Raw genomic sequence first — 23,757 nt, 5'->3', positions numbered from 1 at the left:
TGTAATAATTATTATGGTATAAAATATTGTCAGAAAGGCTGAAATTGTGTTTCACTATCTGATTATATATGTTTCAATTTGTTAATTTATGTAAACTTTAGAAAATTAAAGAGACTCCACTGAGCAAATCATCTCCTGGAATAGCCACTGTGTATCATGTTAATCTCTGTCAATATTTTATATACTAAATACGAAAAACTATATATACTCCTTGTTTAGACCATGCAGTCTAATCTGGGATATAGCCATTACAATATCAAATGATCTAACATGAAACAAACACATATACAACAACACAACAAAGGCGAATCAAACACTTGGTTTTCTACGCCGAAACATCAAGGTTCACTCAGAAAGGTTAAAGTCAACCGCATACAAGACACTTGTCAGGCCCCAGCTTGAGTACAGCTCCACGGTCTGGTCCCCCTACATAGGAACTCTCATTGACCAGATAGAGTCCGTCCAGAGAAGGGCTGCTAGGTGGGTCAAACATGACTTTGGCCGTATGTCAAGTGGCACTGACATGTTGACTTCCCTTCAATGGAGGCGCCTTGACCTTCGGCGTATTGACCATCGCCTGGTCATGTTTCACAACATCTTGCATGACCAGGTGGCTATCCCTTTCCCAAAGTATATCATCCCTCTTTACAAGGTCATCTAGAACATCCATCTCCATGCATTCCAACAAGTCCAAACTAAAACTGATTACTATAAATATTCATTTTTCCCAAAGAAACATAGTCCACTGGAATGCTTTACCACCTGATATCATAAACTTGTCTGCCCGAGTTCAGTCTGGCTGTAAGCAGGATTTGAACATACGTCTCCTTCCCAAATACTTTTTCTGTTTTTTAACCTGTTTTAAAAATATACTCATTTTTCCATTACTTAATATAATTTTTTATTTCACTCTTTTACTAACATTCTTGTCAGTTGACGCGCATCAAGTCTAGGTCCGCCGCAGGGGTTTGACTATATGGAAGATAGATAGCCCTCCGCAGATAGAATCAGGTTCAGCTCGGCCCTCGAGTCAGCTCGGCACGGGTCAGCTCGGCCCACTTTTCAAATTATTAATATAATGGTTTGTTTATTGTGGGAACCAAATAATTAATGTTTTTATAAATTATTATCACCAGCTTTTATAACCAAACAATTACCATGTGTATGTTTATGGGTACCAATTAATCAGATGATAATTATGATTAATGCTAGTTGAACTAATTATATTGCATGAAGAGATATTGTGCTATTTTGTTTCAGGGCAACATCTGGCCTCTAATAACCAGAATGAAAATATCTCAGAATCTAGCTTTGGCACATCAATATATTTTTGACTAGATTGAGGGGATCATTCAAAATTTGATTAATATCCACTGCAACTAATTAGAAGCTTATGATAATAAGTGAACATATTTTTATTTCATATTTTTATTATAGATTACTTTACAAACAAAAAGCATCAAAAGAAACACATTAAAAATTTTGTATTATATTAATTTTTAACGAATAAACATAACAAATTTCTTCTAAATATACTTTAATTCTGCAGAAGTACAATGTACAATTATATAATGATATACCAGATATCTCTTTTTATTCATTTAAAAAAAGGTGCCTTGATAGCTTGCAAGTAATCAGAAAAAAGTTAATATGTGTAATATGTTTTATTTTTTTTTTACAAGTGGGCTGAGTTGGTATAGGGCCGAGTTGACTCTTTATCCACAGATATATATTTATATATAATACATGCAATGGGAACAAGATGCTTCAACTCCCAGGCACTTTATCCCTCAAGGCACTTTACTCCCTAACTGTCTAACATCAGAAAGACAATTAACGGCACACCTCTTATAATTTTTGAGTAAATATTTCAACACCAAATAGAATTTTTGTGACAGAGCCTTTTTTGGGAAAATGACAATATATTTATGTTATAAGGTCTTCATTACAAACATAATAAAAAATATGTCAAAACAGTTTTATTCACCATTCACTAGTCTACATATTTTCACCTTGTAAAATATTAAACCAAAATATGGGGGGGGGTAAAAAGTGTCTCTATCAGATTTCATAGGAAGAGTCCAACCCGCCCAAACTTTATGATCATACCAATAAAACATAAAAGTATACATGGTTGTCAGACTATTCTCCCTCTTAAAAGTTTCTCGCCTAATGTTTCCTCCCTGACCGATCTCCCCCAACATACTTCAGTTACTTTCATGGCTGTCAACTAATAACCAAATGAATATTATCTATCAAGGCATGACAAAATAACTCTTGATATACTGCCTGTAAAATACAAGCACAATTAAGATTAATTTTCAGTTTTATTTTAATGTACATGTTTACTTATAAGTACATTGTAATTTGTATCTGTTTTTCAGTAAACCAAATCCAAATATAGAATCCCTGACACAAAAGTTAAAAGAACTAGATATAGACGATCAACAGCGACAGAGATTGGAAGCTTTCTTAACACAGAAACAGAAAGTTGGTGAACTTACAGTAGATGTCTTTGATAAGATAGGAGAACTTGGAGCAGGAAATGGTGGTGTTGTAATGAAGGTTCGTCACCTTCCAACAGGCCTTATTATGGCAAGAAAGGTAATTTGTTGGCAAAATTTTAAATCTATATTGTAAATTTATAATCCGTAACCTGCTGACTTTCTTAAATGGAATTGCTAACTTCCAATATCTTTTCTCTTTTTTGGGGTTTGGGATGGGGGTGGTGGGGGGGGATCAAGATGAATGTTTGAGGTAAGATGGCCTACTGTATAGATATGCAAACTGACCTTGCTCTATACTGGTGGCAAAGGTTAATCTGCATGTTAAGTATTCTAGTGTATGCATATATGTTTAAATTAGCCTTAATGCTATATATTAAGACTAATGATTATTTTTTTGATTGTATTTCAGTTGATTCATTTAGAAATAAAACCAGCTATTCGTAACCAGATTATACGAGAATTAAAAGTACTACATGAATGTAACTCTCCATATATTGTTGGTTTCTATGGGGCTTTCTACAGTGATGGTGAAATTAGCATCTGTATGGAATATATGGTATGTATATTAACTTAGGTAGTAGGTAATTAATTTTGTACGAAATATTCATCTTTATTAGCTGGTCAATTTTATATATTTTTGGCAGGGGTGGCAAAGTCAATTGTCCCCATTGCCCTTTATGTCCCACAGCCTGTACAGACAAGTGGAAATTTTACAGAATTTACTATAGTATATATCATACAGACAAGTTAAGAAATGCTTTAGATTAAAACAGACAAATATAAATCAGATTTGTCGGCCCTGTTGGAATATCTTTTGTGTATGCCTTTGCATTTGTACATTCATATCCTTGATGTGGATTTTGAGCTAGTATGTACAATCATGTACCTTTAATTTCATAAAATAATGCTGGCTATGACTTATTATAATATCAAGCAAATAAAACTAAGAACATTTTATGTTATTGGTAGTTTTAAAAATGAATCCTGTTTGATTTAAGAAACTTCACTATAAATAGGTATTGTATATTTGTGTTTTGTTACAGGATGGAGGGTCATTAGATTTGATATTGAAAAAGGCAGGCAGAATACCAGAACCAATTCTAGGAAAATTAACATCTTCTGTAAGTATAAAAGAATAGAAAAAAAGGCACTACACACCAATACTGAGAAGGGGCATAACTGTAATAAAGATATACCACCATACTGGTTTCGAATCTATAGACTCTTTATCAGGATTAACTTAAAACAAAATTTCATGTATCAAGTATCCAATAATACTGCATGTTTGTAACGCCCCTTTTCATTGCATAATCATGATGTTTATATAGTTTTATACACACAGCAGTTGTGAATTTATCAAGAAATCTCACTTTTTTCTCTAAAAGAAGATGCTTGCTGTGTCATAAATTTGTTGCAAATATTTCTGACAGGTTATATGACTGTATATGAACGACTTGGGTTATATTTCCAAACAACCGTTAATACAAGGCCATTAACCTGTCAAAAATCTTTATAAACAATAAAAACTATGGAAGTCACATGATTTTTCGAAAAGTAGAATAAAAAATGTTCAAATCATATCTGAAAATAGTTACTAGTTGGCTTACTGCCAGAAGAATGATGTTATTAGGCGGTGATTTGTTATAAAATTAATATAAAAAATATTTATAAAGTATTTTATGTCAGTATGTTAAAATCAATGTTGTTTCGGCCAATGAAAGCTTGTCTGACCAATAACTAGAGCATGCTTGGCCTGCAGTCCTAGGATTTGGTGTGAAGGTTGGTCTTGACTAGAAGCTTACCTTCTATCGATTTTGAAGCAATTAGATGAAGGTTACAGTGTCACATAAAATACTTGGCTTATCAGGAACAAGTATTTCCTCAGTCAGAATTTAAGATTTTTTTTATACTTACTAGTTATAATGATACTATTACTATATGTTACTTTAATATTGATATAACACTAAATTCTTGACTCTTATAATATATGTACAAGTGTAAAGATATACCTCTGTGACACCAACTGAATTATTCAAGTTTGATTTTTACCATAAAATGACTTACTGTTAAGGCTGTTGAATTTTGACAAATTTGATTTATAAAAAAAGTCATTTAAAAAAATGTTTCCTTTCGAACCCCTAAAATGATTTTCAGTGATATGTTTGCCTAAATGGAAAAAAAAAATAGTGAAGGGCGGTCACACCTGTACATTGGCTGTTGTTAACTGGTATATTTGTTGATTTTTTCCAGGTTCTTAAAGGATTGATATACCTTAGAGAAAAACATTCAATTATGCATAGAGGTAAGAAATATGTTTGTTCTTGTACTAGTAATATTTACCGAACCACATTTGGGAATATTTAGGCAAAGATCTGAAAAATAATAGAGAAAAGTTGAAAGCTTGAAAATAGAATTTGTAACTTGACTAAAAATATTGCTCAACAGATAAGTAGCAAGTGAATTTCAGTCTACAGGGTATGCATGTAGTCCAAACATCTACAGATAAATTTATGTGTACTCTGTTTTACTAATAAACTATTGAAACATTAATTCAAATAACATTGCTTGAAACAAGATAGAAATCGCATGGCATAACAACTTATATTATTTAATAGGAGTTAACCTATTACTGCATTTAGATGGCAATATGTCCTTCACTTCTTGGAAAATTATATTCATCATTTCATTCACCAATTACATATTCTCCCCCTTCAAAGTGGTGATTTTGAAAGGTCCATTGGTATGTCTAAATTTTGTAAGATTGGTGTTTTTCCATCAAAATAGTTTAAAAAGTGCCATAATAATGGTCACAATATTTTGATATCACATGGCAATAATATATATCCAATAAGCTGTCTTTGTACATTTTCAATTTAATAATACAAGAGTATTTTGTTTGTTTTATATTTTACTAGATGTAAAACCATCAAATATCCTAGTGAATTCACGGGGTGAAATAAAGATCTGTGACTTTGGTGTGAGTGGACAGTTAATTGATTCAATGGCAAATTCATTTGTTGGAACAAGATCTTATATGTCTGTAAGTATAATAAATTGACACATTCTGTACTACAAATGATTTAGAAAGTTATTTCCACCCATTGTACAAAGTCAATGATGGATTTACCATAGCTGAATATGTTGACAATAAATACAGTAACCTTCATTACAATTGTATCAACTTAAATAACCTGTAAGTATTTTAAATTCTGAAGTTAATGTAAGAAAATTGCAGTTGCTATGTGCTGATACCTGTTACGTGTAAAAATGTGTACATGGGTCTCCATTCACCAGTGAAATCTGCAAGTCACCATATATGGTACTAAATAGTATCAGTATTTTAGTTTTACCAGTATATTTGTCTGTCCATCACTTTGAAATAAAGGGGCATGAGCTTGTTACTTCATAGAGTTTTTATTACAATTATATCATATTCAAAAGGTTATGATGGGGCTATATTTGCCTTATGTCAGAAATCTTAATTTATACTTGGAATTGGGTGAATATATTTAAAAGAAAATGTTCTTTCTGTTTTTAAGTCATGTTTAGCTTTTTACTTTTAAATTATTACAGACAATTTTCTGTCTTGTAAAAGTAAAGGTTTATAATAACAGGGTTGTCATTAAAAGTTTTCTGAGACTTTCTGCATATTAAATTTGAGGCAGTCATTTTTAGTTTTATCACATTCAGCAAAGACTGTTTTCTTAGCTTTAAGGTGGTCCAGTGTGCATTTGAGACAGGCATTCTGGTCTACGCCCGCCTCTTATTGACAACTATTGGTGGAAGGATTAAGCAGTTTTTTTATAAACTTTTATCCTATTGTTTTCAGCCTGAGAGATTACAGGGTACCCATTACACAGTTCAGTCTGATATCTGGAGTGTAGGGCTTTCTCTTGTAGAAATGGCAATAGGGCGTTACCCTATACCCCCACCTGATCCTAAAGATATGGATGGTTTGTTTGGTGAGAATGTGATGGAAGAACACCTAGAGGCAGCACGTACAGGAAAAACATTAAAAGGTAATACTTGCATATTGACATTAATGATAGTGGCGACTTAGGCAAGCGGTGAACTTGTTGGACTATGAATCTAAAGATTTCCGGTTGCTTATATTTGAACCACTTAAGGCAAGCTGTTGTTTCCTTAAGCAAGAAACTATACACTTATTGCATAGTACTGGTTAGTTCTAGGAATGGGTTCAAAAGTGTTTCTATAAGCTTATAGTTTCCTACGCAATAAAATTGAAATAAAAGCTAAACTAAACTGGACTGATTCATTGTTTTTTTCGTTTTTAAAAAAACAATGTTAACAACTACAACAGAGCTTGTATCATACTGATATTAGATTGATATTAAAATGACCTGTCACTGGAATTTTTAAAGTTGAATGTTATGGTTCTATTGTTGCACTAGAAGTTTGAATAATTGTTTGGGCACTTTATTAATATCAATTATTGAAAAGGTTTTAGATTAATTTATTTTTAATGGTTATTAGTAATTCTGTAAAAACCTAACTGTGTCTACTATTTGCATACATAATGAACAATGGAAGAAAGTATTTCTGTAAAGCAAGGAATGCTTACATAAAAGCAGTCTATGACTTTTAAGGGAAGGATACATAGTTTCGTTTCCTGAAAGAGAGATTTTTAGGTGAACATAGATGCGCATCACACTTGCTGTTTATAGAAGGTTCTTCATGCCTTTACAATATCTTAGATCATAAGTATGTAGGCCCATGGCATGGTAGGATTAGATGTCAGTGAGGTCAAGAAAATTTTACCTGTTGTATGGCTATGTTTGTAAGCTGTGACAAAGCAGCCCCAGGAGCTGGAAGAGAATCCACTCATGTCTCTGATATTTCTAATTTTTATGCCCCCGCCATGTAATGGCCGGGGCATATAGTGTTACCCTGTTCCGTCCTTCCGTCCTTCCGTCATTCCGTCCTTCCGTCATTCCGTCATTCCGTCATTCTGTCATTCCGTCATCATCAGTTTCCGTTCATTATCTTAGTAACGGTTGCACATATTCAACTCAAATTTGACATATGGATATGTCATGAGAAAATACAGGTCAAGTTCGAATTTGGTCATGGTTCCATGATTTTTGGCAGAGTTATGCCCCTTTTACTTTGAAAATAATATGAAATTTTCAGTTTCCGTTCATTATCTCCCCAACGGTACAACACATTCAACTCAAATTTGACATATGGATATGTCATGAGAAAATACAGGTCAAGTTCGAATTTGGTCATGGTTCAACGATTTTTGGCAGAGTTATGCCCCTTTTCCTTTGAAAATAATATGAAATTTTCAGTTTCCGTTCATTTTCTCCCCAACCGTACAACACATTCAACTCAAATTTGACATATGGATATGTCATGAGAAAATACAGGTCAAGATCGAATTTGGTCATGATTCGATGATTTTTGGCAGAGTTATGCCCCTTTTACTTTGAAAATAATATGAAATTTTCAGTTTCCGTTCATTATCTCCCCAACGGTACAACACATTCAACTCAAATTTGACATATGGATATGTCATGAGAAAATACAGGTCAAGTTTGAATTTGGTCATGGTTCGATGATTTTTGGCAGAGTTATGCTCCTTTTACTTTGAAAATAATATGAAATTTTCAGTTTCTGTTTATTATCTCCCCAACAGTACAACACATTCAACTCAAATTTGACATATGGATATTTTTTTGGAATGCCAAAGTCAAGTTCGAATTTGGTCATGGTTCAATAATTTTTGGCAGAGTAATGCCCTTTTCACTTTGAAAAAAATATGAAATTTACAGTTTCTGTTCATTATCTACCCAACAGTGTTACATATTCAACTCAAATTTGACATATGGATATGTCAAAGGAATGGGCAGGTCAAGTTGGAATTTGGTCATGGTTCGATGATTTTAGGCAGAGTTATGTCCCTTTCACTTTGAAAATAATATAGATACATCTTAGGAATAGGCAGTTTAAGTTTGAATTTGGTCGTGGTTCAATGATTTTGGACAAACTTATCTTTCTTGAATATTGGAAAAAATTTTGAACTTTCAGTTTCAGCACTCATACTTTTGTGGAAATGTATGTAGCCATTATTTTGGCTACAAATATGAAATATGCTATTTTCAAAAGGTTAAGACTGAATAATTTCAGTGCTTTGAACATTGTATGAAAATGGTTTGTGTTAACATTGAAAAGTTTTAAGGGCTTTGAACTTAAAATGAAAACAATAATTTGTGCAAACAAATTTGGAACTAAATATAATAACATCTGAAATTTTGGCTGCATGCGGGGGCATCCGTGGCATGATGACACATTTCTAGTTTTATATTTTTTCCCACTTTTCTCTTAAGTACAAAGTACAGTTTTTAGAACAGTATACGCTCTTTACTCAGACAGTTTCTTCCTCATTTTACTGATACAATAAAAGATTCGCATTTTGTCAGTATATGAGACTTTAATTTTATCCATAGTAACAGTTTGTGTAGAAGTTTGAAATTATTTAAAAACAAAATATTTGAAGGTATTTCTTCAAGTCAGAAGTGTAAATATCTATTAGATTATCTCTTTCAGTATGATAAGTATATGGGTTATAATGACCAGGCTTGTTTATTATTGATATATCATTTGACTCCTAGGAGTCCCCCGTTTTTTTGTGCCCCCACGTTAGTGGCAGGCATTTAGATTTACCCTTGTCCGTCCGTCCGTTCACTTTTGTGTCGCACGTAACTCAAAAAGTATTTGACCTAGAGTCATGAAACTTTACAGGAATGTTGATCAGCATGTGTAGTTGTGCACCTGGGTATTTTCGTGTGGATATTTTTAGTATTTTCAGAGTTATTGCCCTAGACTTAGTAAAATTTTGCAATTTTCAACTTGTGTCGCATGTAACTCAAAAATTATTTGACCTAGAGTCATGAAACTTTAAGGAATGTTGATCAGCATGTGTTGTTGTGCACCTGGGCATTTTCGTCTGGATATTTTTAGTATTTTCAAAGTAATGCCCTTGACTTAGTAAAATTTTGCAATTTTCAACTTGTGTCGCATGTAACTCCAAAAGTATTTGACCTAGAGTCATGAAACTTTACAGGAATGTTGATCAGCATGTGTTGTTGTGCACCTGGGTATTTTCATCTGAATGTTTTTAGTATTTTCAGAGTTATTGCCCTTGACTTAGTAAAATTTTGCAATTTTCAACTTGTGTCGCATGTAACTCAAAAAGTATTTGACCTAGAGTCATGAAACTTTACAGGAATGTTGATCAGCATGTGTTGTTGTGCACCTGGGTATTTTCGTCTGGATATTTTTAGTATTTTCAGAGTTATTGCCCTTGACTTAGTAAAATTTTGCAATTTTCAACTTGTGTTGCATGTAACTCAAAAAGTATTTGACCTAGAGTCATGAAACTTTACAGGAATGTTGATCAGCATGTGTAGTTGTGCACCTGGGTATTTTCGTCTGGATATTTTTAGTATTTTCAGAGTTATTGCCCTTGACTTAGTAAAATTTTGCAATTTTCAACTTGTGTCGCACATAACTCAAAAAGTATTTGACCTAGAGTCATGAAACTTTACAGGAATGTTGATCAGCATGTGTAGTTGTGCACCTGGGTATTTTCGTCTAGATATTTTTAGTATTTTCAGAGTTATTGCCCTTGACTTAGTAAAATTTTGCAATTTTCAACATGTGTCGCACGTAACTCAAAAAGTATTTGACCTAGAGTCATGTAACTTTACAGGAATGTTGATCAGCATGTGCAGTTGTGCACCAGGTATTTTCGTCTGGATTTATTTAGTATTTTTAGAGTTATTGCCCTTCACTTAGAAAATTTTTGCAATTTTCAACTTGTGTCGCAAGTTACTCAAAAAGAATTTGACATAGTCATTAAACCTTATGGGCAGGTTGCTCAGCATATTTAGATTTGCACCTGGGGTTTCGCTTGTGGATTTATCCAGTATTTGTAGAGTTATTTCCCTTGACTTAGTAAAAAGATTGACAGAACAGTGGCGCGGTGGGGGCACCCGTGTCCTATGAACACATTTCTAGTTTCTCCTAGCTTAAAGCCTGAACATAGCCTGGGTATCATAGCAGTGTGTGTGCCACTGACAGTAACTCCCCCACCCCACTCACTTAACAGGAGAAAAAGAAGACAAAGAAAGAATAAGATAAAGTGTTTATAATTGAGCTTAAAGTTTCAATATTTTTCATTGCAAAAATTATTTGAGTGATGGTTCTTGATGTTCCATAAAGCTTTGACACATTTTATTTTATTGTTAAGAAGTTACATTTTTATTAAATGTATAAAAATGCGAAGATTATTGTAAAAGTTCATGTACAATTTCCCTGCCATTTACAGGAAAGTGACCTGCTTGTTGGACACTGTGATCTTTGAAGAGGAGTGAAACACATATTCTTCTTGAATTTATTAACAAATTGACTAACTAGTTAAGAGTTGATTTCAGGTTGTTTGGGTGACTACCAGGTGATATTTGGAGATGGCCCACTACCCATGGCCATATTTGAACTCTTAGAATATATAGTTAATGAGGTAAAGTCATCATGGACAGGTTGTGTAACTCTTTCAACACAACCTAAACTTTTTTCAATGTATTACCTCCCTTCAGTTCTTTTTTTTCAAGGTGAATTGCTGGAGAAATCATTTTAATATAATTAATTTAAAAAAAAATATAATGATAATATTGTCATTAAGCATGAATCGTTCATCATTTCATTATAGTTTTACATAGCTTAATAAAAAATGATAATTATTATTTTTATCTTACATCAGCAAGCATTATATTAATTAGAAAACACATTAAGAAATTCATTTGATAAAGAAGTTTCTTCAAACAGTTTTGTTATGATATAGTTGATGTCAGTTGTATGAAGGTTTACTTTTATAATTTCATTTTTATTTAAATGTTAAATTTTATGTTACTTAAATGTAAAATTTCACGTTCCTAAAACTTTTACAAATATCTCATATTTCAAATATTCTACAGTCTACATCAGGGTATAGTTTGTCATTTTTTTGTACAAGTTTAGTGTACAGTTCTTTTTCTTGTTTACAAACACAAGTATTACTGCCAAAATTTTTGAAATTTTTCTTCTGAAATAAAAGAAGAAGAAAGACTTTGATGATATTGTTTTTAATTGAATGAATAGAACATTAAAGCAAAATGATTTCTCTAGCGAAGGTGATATTTATGTAAGGAGGGTAACTTTTTCTATTGTTTATATATTTTATGTTTTATAAAGATTGTTGTCATGGTAACAGAAAAAGGAAGCCTTGCTGTCTTTGTACATGCTATCTGCCAATGCATTACAGAAAGATGGTACTTTATGCTTTCCAGCTTCACAGAAATGGATGTTGAGTAATTTCACAGTGTTTAACAAATATGTGACAATGCTAAGAAAACAAATGGATAATCTTATGGTTCTTCACAGATAATTGTGTGTAATAGATTTGTTCTAATTTATTAAGATTTAGATTGTAAAATTTAGCTCCTACAGGGCAAGTCTTAGTATATACCATCAACATTTGCTTGCTGTCATCTCTAATAAAACTCTATAAGAAAATGAACAAAATTTAATAGAAACAAAAATGTTCATTAATTTTCATTGATACAAAATTGAATTTTAAGATGTAAAATGTTTGTTCAAATTACATTCTCATGCTGAAAACTTGAAAAAATCACCAGACTTAGACTAGTCACAATAAGAATTGACCTTTGCTAAAGGCAATAATAACAGACCTAGACTAGTCACAATAAGAATTGACCTTTGCTAAAGGCAATAATAACAGACCTAGACTAGTCGCAATAAGAATTGACCTTTGCTAAAGGCAATAATAACAGACTTAGACTAGTCACAATAAGAATTGACCTTTGCTAAAGGCAATAATAACAGACTTAGACTAGTCACAATAAGAATTGACCTTTGCTAAAGGCAATAATAACAGACCTAGACTAGTCACAATAAGAATTGACCTTTGCTAAAGGCGATAATAACAGACTTAGACTAGTCACAATAAGAATTGACCTTTGCTAAAGGCAATAATAACAGACTTAGACTAGTCTCAATAAGAATTGACCTTTGCTAAAGGCGACAATAACAGACCTAGACTAGTCACAATAAGAATTGACCTTTGCTAAAGGCGACAATAACAGACCTAGACTAGTCACAATAAGAATTGACCTTTGCTAAAGGCGATAATAACAGACTTAGACTAGTCACAATAAGAATTGACCTTTGCTAAAGGCGATAATAACAGACTTAGACTAGTCACAATAAGAATTGACCTTTGCTAAAGGCGATAATAACAGACCTAGACTAGTCACGATAAGAATTGACCTTTGCTAAAGGCGATAATAACAGACCCTGGCTAGAAACAACAATAACAAACCTATGTTGGTGACGATAATAAAAGACCTATGCTAGTGGAAATGATAATTGACTTATGCCAGCAGAAATAATAATTGACCTATGCCTAAAGTATAGGGGATTTTCTGCCTGTACATAATGTGCTGTCTAATCAGACTGTATACAATAGTTTGTTAAATGGTAATTTTGTGTCATGAACTGTTCAGAGTGCAAAATAGGGAAAGTCCATAAAATGTAAGGGTTGATCATGATAAATGAATGAGTGTTTAAAGGAAAGATATGAATGTTAAAAAACTTGCATGGTCATGTTTTGAAACATTGGAAGAATCACTTTTGTTTAACATTTTATTTATGTTTTATTTGCATGGTTAAACTATCTATTTTTTGTATTTCTTTATGTTTATTTTTTCTTAATTAAAGGGAGGTAATACAGATTTCTTATACAGAAGTATATTTGCAGCATGAACTGTATACATATAAGAGAATGGCTTTTTATTCATTAAAATAATGCGAAATGACAAAATGTGTATTATGCCATCCACACCTAAAATTACATCAGTGTCATTCAGAGACTTGACTTGCCATCCCAGATCAGTGTGAGCAGATGCTTGAGTTGCCTGCATTACATGGCTTTATAAAGGGAGGTGCCCCATATAAACTTTTTTTCCAAACCTTTCTTGCTCTGGTATGAGATGCTGTATTGTCATGAAATAATTGGTTTTGTTGCAAATTTGTTTTTTTTGCTTTTATTTTAGGAACCAAAAGGCATAGTTATAACTTTCCAACTCCATGTGCACCGGGCCCTGGCTCAGACGGGCCACGCCCAATGGCAATTTTTGAGCTTTTAGATTTCATTGTTAACGAGGTATGTTACGTGAGAGAAAAAAAAACTAAAAAAGTAAAACTGTTGGTTTTTATTTCCTTATTAATGACGTATTGCTTACATTACTAAAACAAATAATTCAAAAACAGACCAAAAACATTACATTTTGGCGAAAAAGTTTTGAAATCTTAATAAAAATTAGAAGGCTGTAGAGTTTTTTGCTTGTTGCATAAGCTGTATATTTGAAGTGATTGGTGTGTTATTTCAGTCTCGTACCCCTGAAACCTGCTAGGCTTTATCGTCATCATAACAGTCATTTTCATGATCATCATCAAGTTTTTACACACTAACAGTTATACTTATCTCATATAAAACATAACATTTTGCATGGGTTTGTGGTTTTAATATTTAAAAACAATTTGAAATAAAGATAAACAATCCTTGTTCATAAAAAAATAAGCAAGTCTGAAAAAGAAAAAAATTATGATTGAAAAATATGAAAAAAGGATGAATTAGAAGGTTAAGGTACATTCAGTATTCATCTATGATATAACTATTATACCAGTTGGCAGCATTTTTGGAATGCGTTGCTTTTATGTTTGGAGTTGTCTAAGCATAATGCATATTATATAGCCTCTTTATTGTATAATCTTGAAAACCTAGATTTGGATTGACTTGCAAATCAAATATTAGTGTAGGCCTAAGCTTTAAGTTTTCTTGTTTCCCAGTATTCAATAATTGCCTTGAAGTCTCCATATTTGCAATGCAATGAGTTGCCTTGATTTTCCCCGTAGTTTGGTGTAAGAAGCCTTGTTTTTCCAACAATTTTGTGATAAGTTGCCTTGAAATTTCCTGATTTTAATGTATGTTGCTTTTATTTTTACCTCAGTTTTAAATAAAATACCTGCAATGATTTTCCCACAGTTTGGTATTAATAGCATTTTTTTGACAATAAATTTCTGTAATAGTCCCGCATTTTGCAATATGTTTGTAATGATTTTGCAATACCTTCCTTTAATTTTTCCTGAGTTTATCAAGAGGTTGCATTGTGCATTATGCAGCCATGCTTTTATTACTTGTCTTGAATTTCCTCCACGTTGCCTTAAATCTAGACCAACATGCCTTAAATCTGGAGCGACAATTTGCTAGACTGCTGCTAAGCTGTCCTCATTATAAGTTTGCAATAATTTGACATAATATTTGTAAAATTTGCAGTACATTACTTTGGAATTCCCAATTGTTGCATTATTTTTTGGTATCTTGATTTTGCATCAGCTAGTCATGTTTTTTTTTTCACAATAGTTTTGCAATGCATAGCCTAGTTTTTGTATACACTAGCCTGCCCAGTATTTGAAATGTAAACTTTTACAGAAAAGGGTTTTGTATTACTTTGCAGTTAGAAATTGACTTTTTTTTAACATTTTCAGTTAGTATGTATTTATTTCCCATAATTTTATCGGAGGAATTTAGACTTTTTGAGTAACTTATAAATTATTTTCTTGTTTTACCTTAAGTTTGCCATTTTGAATAGGTGAAAAATTTGTTCACTCTTTTCCGCCATTTCCTTTGAGTGATTGTACTCTTTGAAGTGAATTTTTCCAGTGGTTAATGCTTTCAAATTTAAACAACCTCCCGACATGTTAATGTTAGTTTCTGCAGGTCACTTCACCATGGTAACATTGTGTTCTATGTAAGTGCAGAGCATAAAAATATTAGTTATGCATTTAGTATTATTTCCCAGAATGAAGCTGGGCTATGTGTTCATGTTAGTATTATAAATTGTAAAAAATTTGCATTTAGTGTCTAAAAGTAAAAAAACTTAGCCAATTATTCACCCCGGATAGCCAATACCTTATTAGTTTACTAAAGTAGAAATTGAATTGTAGATGTTTTAAAAGTTGTTAGGATAGTTTATATCAAGTTAGCAAATCTTTAGCAATAACGTTTTTCAACTTCCTTATATTGGTTAATTAAAAAATCTGATAAAAGTATGGAAACTTTATTAGTGCCCCATTTTAATAGATTGAAATATGATAATTATGCCCCCATTTCGAAGAAAAGGGGGTATATTGCTTTGCACTTGTCGGTCCGTCGGTCCGTCGGTCTGTCGGTCCGTCGGTCCGTCGGTCCGTAGACCAAATGGTTTCCGAGTGATAACTAAAGAACCCTTAGGCCTAGGAACTTAAAACTTGGTATGGTGATTGGTCATGACAAGTAGATGACCCCTATTGATTTTGGGGTCAAGGGGTCAAAGGTCAAGGTCACATAGACCTTGTAAGCAAAAACGGTTTCCGATCAATAACTAAAGAACCTTAAGGCCTAGGAACTTCAAACTTGGTATGGTGATTTGTCATGATCAGTAGATGACCCCTATTGATTTTGGGGTCAAGGGGTCAAAGGTCAAGGTCACATTGACCTCTTTGGTAAAAACGGTTTCCGATCAATAACAAAAGAACCCTTAGGCCTAGGAACTTCAAACTTGGTATGGTGATTGGTTATGACCAGCAGATGACCCCTATTGATTTTGGGGTTAAGGGGTCAAAGGTCAAGGTCACATTGACCTTGTAGGTAAAAACGGTTTCCGATCAATAACGAAAGAACCCTTAGGCCTAGGGACTTCAAACTTGATATGGTGATTGGTCATGATCAGTAGATGACCCCTATTGATTTTGGGGTTAAGGGGTCAAAGGTCAAGGTCACATTGACCTTGTAGGTAAAAACGGTTTCCGATCAATAACGAAAGAACCCTTAGGCCTAGGGACTTCAAACTTGATATGGTGATTGGTCATGATCAGTAGATGACCCCTATTGATTTTGGGGTTAAGGGGTCAAAGGTCAAGGTCACATTGACCTTGTAGGTAATAACGGTTTCCGATCAATAACTAAAGAACCCTTAGCCCTAGGGACTTCAAACTTGATATGGTGATTGGTCATGATCAGAAGATGACCCCTATTGATTTTGGGGTCAAGGGGTCAAAGGTCAAGATCACATTGACCTCTTAGGTAAAAACAGTTTCCGATCAATAACTAAAGAACCCTTAGGCCTAGGAACTTCAAACTTGGTATGGTGATTGGTCATGATCAGTAGATGACCCCTATTGATTTTGGGGTCAAGGGGTCAAAGGTCAAGGTCACATTGACCTCTTAGGTAAAAACAGTTTCCGATCAATAACTAAAGAACCCTTAGGCCTAGGAACTTCAAACTTGGTATGGTGATTGGTCATGACCAGCAGATGACCCCTATTGATTTTGGGGTTAAGGGGTCAAAGGTCAAGGTCACATTGACCTTGTAGGTAAAAATGCTTTCCGATCAATAACTTTAGAACCCTTAGGCCTAGGAACTTCAAACTTGGTATGGTGATTGGTTATGACCAGCAGATGACCCCTATTGATTTTGGGGTTAAGGGGTCAAAGGTCAAGGTCACATTGACCTTGTAGGTAAAAACGGTTTCCGATCAATAACGAAAGAACCTTTAGGCCTAGGGACTTCAAACTTGATATGGTGATTGGTCATGATCAGTAGATGACCCCTATTGATTTTGGGGTCAAGGGGTCAAAGGTCAAGGTCACATTGACCTCTTAGGTAAAAACAGTTTCTGATCAATAACTAAAGAACCCTTAGGCCTAGGGACTTCAAACTTGGTATGGTGATTGGTCATGACCAGCAGATGACCTCTATTGATTTTAGGGTTAAGGGGTCAAAGGGCAAGGTCACATTGACCTTGTAGGTAAAAATGCTTTCCGATCAATAACTTAAGAACCCTTAGGCCTAGGAATTTCAAACTTGGTATGGTGATTGGTCATGACCAGCGGATACCTATTGTTTTTAGGGTCAAGGGGTCAAAGGTCATGTAACATTGACCTTGTAGGTAAAAACGGTTTCCGATCAATTAACTAAAAACGCTTCGGCCTAGGAACTTCAAACTTTGTATGATGATTGGTGGTGACCAGCAGATGACCCCTATTGAGTTTTGGGTCAAGGGGTCAAAGGTCAAGGTCACATTGACCTTGTAAGTAAAAATGGTTTCTGATCAATAACTTAAGAACGCTTAGGCCTAGGAACTTCAAACTTGGTATGGTGATTTTTCATGACCAGCAGATTACCCCTTTTGATTTTGGGATTAAGGGGTCAAAGGTCAAGGTCACATTGACCTTGTAAGTAAAAACGGTTTCTGATCAATAACTAAAGAACGCTTCGGCCTAGGAACTTCAAACTTGGCATAGTGATTGGTCATGATCAGCAGATGACCCCTATTGATTTTGGGGTCAAAGGTCAAGGTCACATTGACCTTGTATGTTAAAACGGTTTTGGATCAATGATAAAAGAACCCTTAGGCCTAGGAACTTCAAACTTGGCATGGTGATTAGTCATGACCAGCAAATGACCCCTATTGATTTTGGGGTCAAGGGGTCAAAGGTCAAGGTCACATTGACCTTGTAAGTAAAAACGGTTTCTGATCAATTAACTAAAAACGCTTAGGCCTAGGAACTTCAAACTTTGTATGATGATTGGTCTTGACCAGCAGATGACCCCTATTGAGTTTTGGGTCAAGGGGTCAAAGGTCAAGGTCATGACCAGTAAATACTTGATAACCCTTATTAATTGTTTGATCACTGGGTCAGAAGTCGTGCATAATTACCTTATCACATGAATAATTGGCTGCTGATAGGGGGCATACATGTTTTACAAACATATCTTGTTAAAGATTGTTTTTCTAAGGCCATTAACCAGTTTTTGAACATATTATTGTGTAAAAACGATTTGAGAAATGAAAACAAACTCTCGTATAAACTTGCAGGTACCAAAACACTGAAAACCACGGGAGATAATTTATATAGAATTTGGCTCAAATTGTCAAGCTTTTAGCCATGCTTAAAGCATTTCAGTTAATTTGATTCAGCCGTTTATTGTTGTTTGTTTTTGGAAAACGTGTGTTAAAATTGTATGATCAAATAATGTAAGTGTAAAATAATGTAAGGGAGAGTTTTATTTACTGAGTCCCGCTTAATGTGTAAATAGAATGATTGGTCCTAAATATTTTTAACCTAGAATGTTTCAATTAAACTAAGCCAAAAAAGTATCGGAAAATGATATGGACCCAAAAAAAAAAAGAATGTTGTCTCCTTAACATACCTCAAGCTAAACTAAATGAGCTGCGTCATGACAAAACCAACATAATGGGTTTGCGACCAGCATGGATCCAGACCAGCCTGCGCGATCAGGATCCATGCTGTTCGCTTATAAAATCTATAACAAATAGAGAAACCGATAGCGAACAGCATGGATCCTGATGAGACTGCTCAGATGTGCAGGCTGGTCTGGATCCATGCTGGTCGCAAACGCATTATGTTGGTTTTGTCGTGATGCGGCACAAATGTTGTTGCTTTGTTTTTATTCTCTTTAGTCTCTTCTTCCCAAATTCTCAGTGTTGTGCTTTAAGTGTTGTCAATCCAGGCTTTTATAAAAGTTAATTTTGCAAAACACTTTTACACCTGACACAACATTTTTATATGTAAGGAAATATTGAAATTTTCAAAAATTTAAAAAGGAGAAGCAAGAATTGTATTTTTAGCAGTTTTATGAGAACTGTACTCTCTTTGGTAATACAGTACAACTTCTTCAGAGCAACACCCTTTGAGAGATGAAAATTTTGGTTGTTGGTTTGAGGTGCTGCTTTGCAGGGGTTGCACTGTAATTTAGGAATGAACTAAAGGTTTTTAAATAGATTCGTAAGACAAGAGGCTTTTGTTCATGCATGCAGATGTGCTGCTTACTTTTGTGGTCTTAGATTTTTGGTCTTATTTTTATGGTCTTAATAACCAATTCAACTTGTTGAAATTTGATGCTGTTTGTTTAATATGTTATTCATTAAAGATTAGTGAGTATAATTTGAAAATTGAGCAATGCAAGCTTTAGTTTATAGTAAATGATATGCTTATATTGTTTATGGTATGTAGGAAATGCATAAATAGGAAGGAAATGTGCATGTTAGCCAGTAAGCTGGAGAATATGTCGGGGTTCCTTGTTACTTGTTCTTTTGAACAAAAATTTCAGACTTGCTTATTTTGGGAAGAGATTTTTTAATGTTGGCTAAAATATCTGTACTTTATGCTTTTTTGCTTATTCTAAATTGTTTTTAATGGCCTAACCTTTTTAAGTATTGAATTTGAACTTTTATAAATTAAAACACTTTATTGTTAATTTTAAATCAATACAATAAAACACAGAATATGTTACATAGAATTGGAATTTATTACTATAGTACTGAAGTGCCTGTAAATGAAATATGTATAGTACATACAAGAATGTTTAGCATTTGGTTTACTAAATGTAATGATTGTTAAATGAAATAAATTGCTTTTGCACTAAATTGCTTTTTAGCTCGACTTTTCTATGAAAAGGGGAGCTATCCTACTCGCCCCGGCGTCGGCGTTGGCGTCACACCTTGGTTAAGTTTTTCGTACCACCCCACTTTATTTCAGAAGTATTACAAGTATGGCTTTGAAACTTACCATACTTGTTCACCATCATAACCTCCATCTACAGACAAGAGTACATAACTCTGTCAAGGTTTTTGACAGAATTATGGCCCTTTTTTGACTTAGAAAGTGTATTGAGCTTGGTTAAGTTTTTTGTACCACCTCACTTTATTTCAAAACCATTGGAGGTATTGCTTTGAAACTGACCATACTTGTTTACCATCACGACCTTCATCAACAGACAAGAGGACATAACTCTGTCAAGGTTTTTGACAGAATTATGCCCCTTTTTGACTTAGAAAATACATTGAATATGGGTAAAATCCACTTATTGCCTTAACCCTTTGAGATATTGCTTTGAAACTTTTAATGCTATTTCACATCATTACCCCCATCTGTACGCAAGAGAAGGTAACTCTGTCAAGGATTTGTTTTAAAAATTAAGGCCTTTTATCGACTTAGAATCTTGGTTAAGTTTTTAGTACCAGTCCACTTTTTGACTGAACTGTTTGAGATATTAATTTGAAAGTTGGAATACTTGTTTACAATCATGATTCCCAAACATGTCCAGGAGAAGGTAATTCTGTCAAAGATTTTATTTGAATTATGGCCCTTAACTGTCAATGTTTTGTATTATAGGCAAGCACTAAAAAACTTAAAAAATCTAAAAAAATTCATTCCTATCCACTTGTTCACTTTACCATAAATTATGTCATATAAACATTGCTGTAATATTCAAGGGTATCAAACAACTAGTTCACTTTAAAAATACAGAGATTCTTGTATTGCCTTTTACTGCAAAAACTTTTTTTATTGGCAAGCAATAAAAAAGTCGAGCGCGCTGTCTTACGGACAGCTCTTGTTTACATGAAGCGGCTGTGTGTATATGGAAATACTTTTTGGTAAAATGCCAATTTTACATAATTGCCTTTACATTTACATGAAATGACTGCATTTACATGATTGCATTTACATTTACATGAAATGACTGCATTAACATTGTTTTGTTTATAGCCACCACCTACTCTACCAGAAGGAAAGTTTTCTGAAGAATTTATAGACTTCGTAAATAGATGGTATGTTTGTGTTTGTTTCTTAAAAGCTTCTTTTTTTACCTTTTTGCTCAATGAACAGAGACTAGTCTTCAGACAGAAATCTGTGATTTGTCAATTTGGGGTTTGAGATTTATTCATTTTACATTGTCTTTTAATTGAATTTGACATGTTGAAATATAACATTGACCCCAAAGTTCACTAGACACTACTCGATTATCGCAAAGTTCAATTGTATAGAAACAAGAAATGAATGTGATCTTGTTTTTATTTGTTTACATGATTAAAACGGTTATTGTAATCCAAAGAAAGAACAGGCAAATAATGTTTGAGAAATCATAAGTTACCTGCAATGGTTTATCTCTTGATACACTTGAGAGACTAACTTATTTTTCCTCCTTTTTTCAGTTTGAAAAAGAACCCATCAGAAAGAGCTGACCTGCATTCTCTTGCTGTGAGTATTTATTGTGGGACATTTCCACATCACATAACAATTGTTTATTATCAAATATATCACTCTTTTGAATTAGGATAATAGGGGCGTCTGTTTCCTACACGTTGAGGTTGGTGACTTCAAACCACTTTTCCCTCACCTCTTAGGGTTGGAATCCCAACAGGGACTTTGGATTCTTTCATGCGAGAAAGCTATCTAGCCATCTTACGGAATGTGGGGTGTTCTACTCAGGTGCCCATTTGTGCCTGAAATAATGCATAGAAGGTCACGTCAGGTCTTTCTCCTCCAAGAATTAAGATAATTTACAAATCACCCATGCCTGAAATAATGAACAATGGGTGAGCAGAGGTTTATCTGCACCAGTAAAGTCACTGTATGACTTTAATTGTTTCAAAAGAAGTATTCATAAATTAAATGATAGAATTTTCAAAATAGGCCTGAGGATTCTGAAGGATATTTGTGACAATCAAGCTTTATTATATATTGTCAGGATATTGAAATGTTGTGTTATGATACAAAAGAAAATAGCTACTCTAACAACCTTTTAAAACAGTCATTCATACCTATGAGACTGTAAATTATGTCCTAACATTTAGAAGAAAAGAACATTTAGTGTTAAAGTTTTGAATGAAAAATAAGTGCTTGTGACTATCCTAATCAAAGATGTTATCCCTGTAATTGCAGTAAGACTTGATCCATGTATTGTTTGTAGACTGTTATGATTTGTTGAGTTAAAATGATTGTAGAGCTGTATTCAGTAGTAATTGACTGCTATTAGATGTAAATCACTAGATCTCTTACGAGACTAGCAGAGTGTCAATATTTTAGTGAAACCATCTAAATCTGTAGTGTTTGATATACCCAAACATGCCAGAAAAGTTGAAAGCCTGTTCAGCTGTGTTTCCTTCATATTGTTACCATCCATGATGCTTTTTGATATCAGAATTGTATGTCTATGAGTGCTAAGAAATTGGAAGGAGCTTTTATATGCCAAAATGTATTCTACATAGGTTAAAATGTTCAGGATTGTTTCTGAATCAGGATTTTCAGTCTCTCATCAACGCTCTTTTTATCCATATAAAACTACCAATATAACAAACAGTCTTAAATATTTTTAAACTTTTACATTTTCTTGTCATAGTCTACATATATTAACTTTTATTCATATTTTAGACACATCCATTTGTGAAGAAAGCTGAAGCAGAGGATATTGACATAGGCAATTGGGTTTGTAAAGTTATGGACATTAAACCAGACAGCAAAGGATGATAGATAGATGATACATTCCAACTAGAACAACATGGAGGGCCTCTTACCCAGTTAACATACAAACTGCATATTGATTTTTGATAAAAATTGATATAGTATTATAAACTCCTTCTTTTGTAAAACTTTTTTGACTAAAGAAACATATATCTGGAGTATGAGACAGGTGTGATTTTTTTTTCTTGACTGTATATCGTGAGATGTATTTTTTTCTGAATGTTTTATAAGAATAGAAGAAATTTCTAAAAATTTCTGGCATTGAGGAAAAAATGACAGGAATTTAGATTGTATTTTGCTTATGAATATTTCAGCAAGAAAGAAATGATTATGCTGATAAATTGAGATATCTTTCTTGTTTCTGATGATGGACTTATAAATAATATATATGTGCAAAGCGAGACCCTTGGTAAATGAGAAATTTATTGACACAATGGTCTTTCAATTTACATTCTTATCTTTCTTTATAGTCGACAAAATCATCAAATTCCACAGGAGGATTTTCTATGTTATATTTTACTTACTTTTCTTGTCATAAAAAGAACATATCAGTATCAGGTATTTGATATCTATAGTATACTAGTCTTGTTGTCTATATATAGAACATTCTTGTAAATTACCAACTATAGAAGACTTTTGTTATCTATATATAGAACATTCTTGTAAATTACTAAATATAGAAGACTTTTGTTATCTATTTATAGAACAGTCTTGTAAATTACTAAATATAGAGGACTTTTGTTAACTATATATAGAACATTCTTGTAAATTACTAGATATAGAAGTCTTTTGTTATCT

General features: G+C 33.4%; 1 protein-coding gene across 1 annotated transcript; it reads left to right on the top strand.

Annotated features, from left to right (window-relative positions):
• Positions 1-2,356: 2,356 nt before the first annotated feature.
• On the top strand, positions 2,357-23,261 carry LOC132749167 (dual specificity mitogen-activated protein kinase kinase 1-like; the record flags this gene model as incomplete). Its single annotated transcript, XM_060738873.1, has 10 exons — positions 2,357-2,604; positions 2,917-3,063; positions 3,551-3,628; positions 4,758-4,809; positions 5,423-5,547; positions 6,337-6,526; positions 13,643-13,752; positions 21,205-21,266; positions 21,651-21,696; positions 22,870-23,261. Coding segments are annotated over 10 exons (1,154 nt in total), but the record flags the coding sequence as incomplete, so codon positions are not given.
• Between the last annotated feature and the right edge of the window lie 496 nt (positions 23,262-23,757).

The sequence above is a fragment of the Ruditapes philippinarum genome, unplaced genomic scaffold (genome assembly GCF_026571515.1).
Source record: "Ruditapes philippinarum isolate M1 unplaced genomic scaffold, ASM2657151v2 ctg21_1_1_1_1, whole genome shotgun sequence".
In the NCBI taxonomy this organism is placed as follows: domain Eukaryota; kingdom Metazoa; phylum Mollusca; class Bivalvia; order Venerida; family Veneridae; genus Ruditapes; species Ruditapes philippinarum.
The sequence above is the reverse complement of the archived record's forward strand: the minus strand, read 5'-3'. Positions and strand labels throughout refer to the sequence as shown.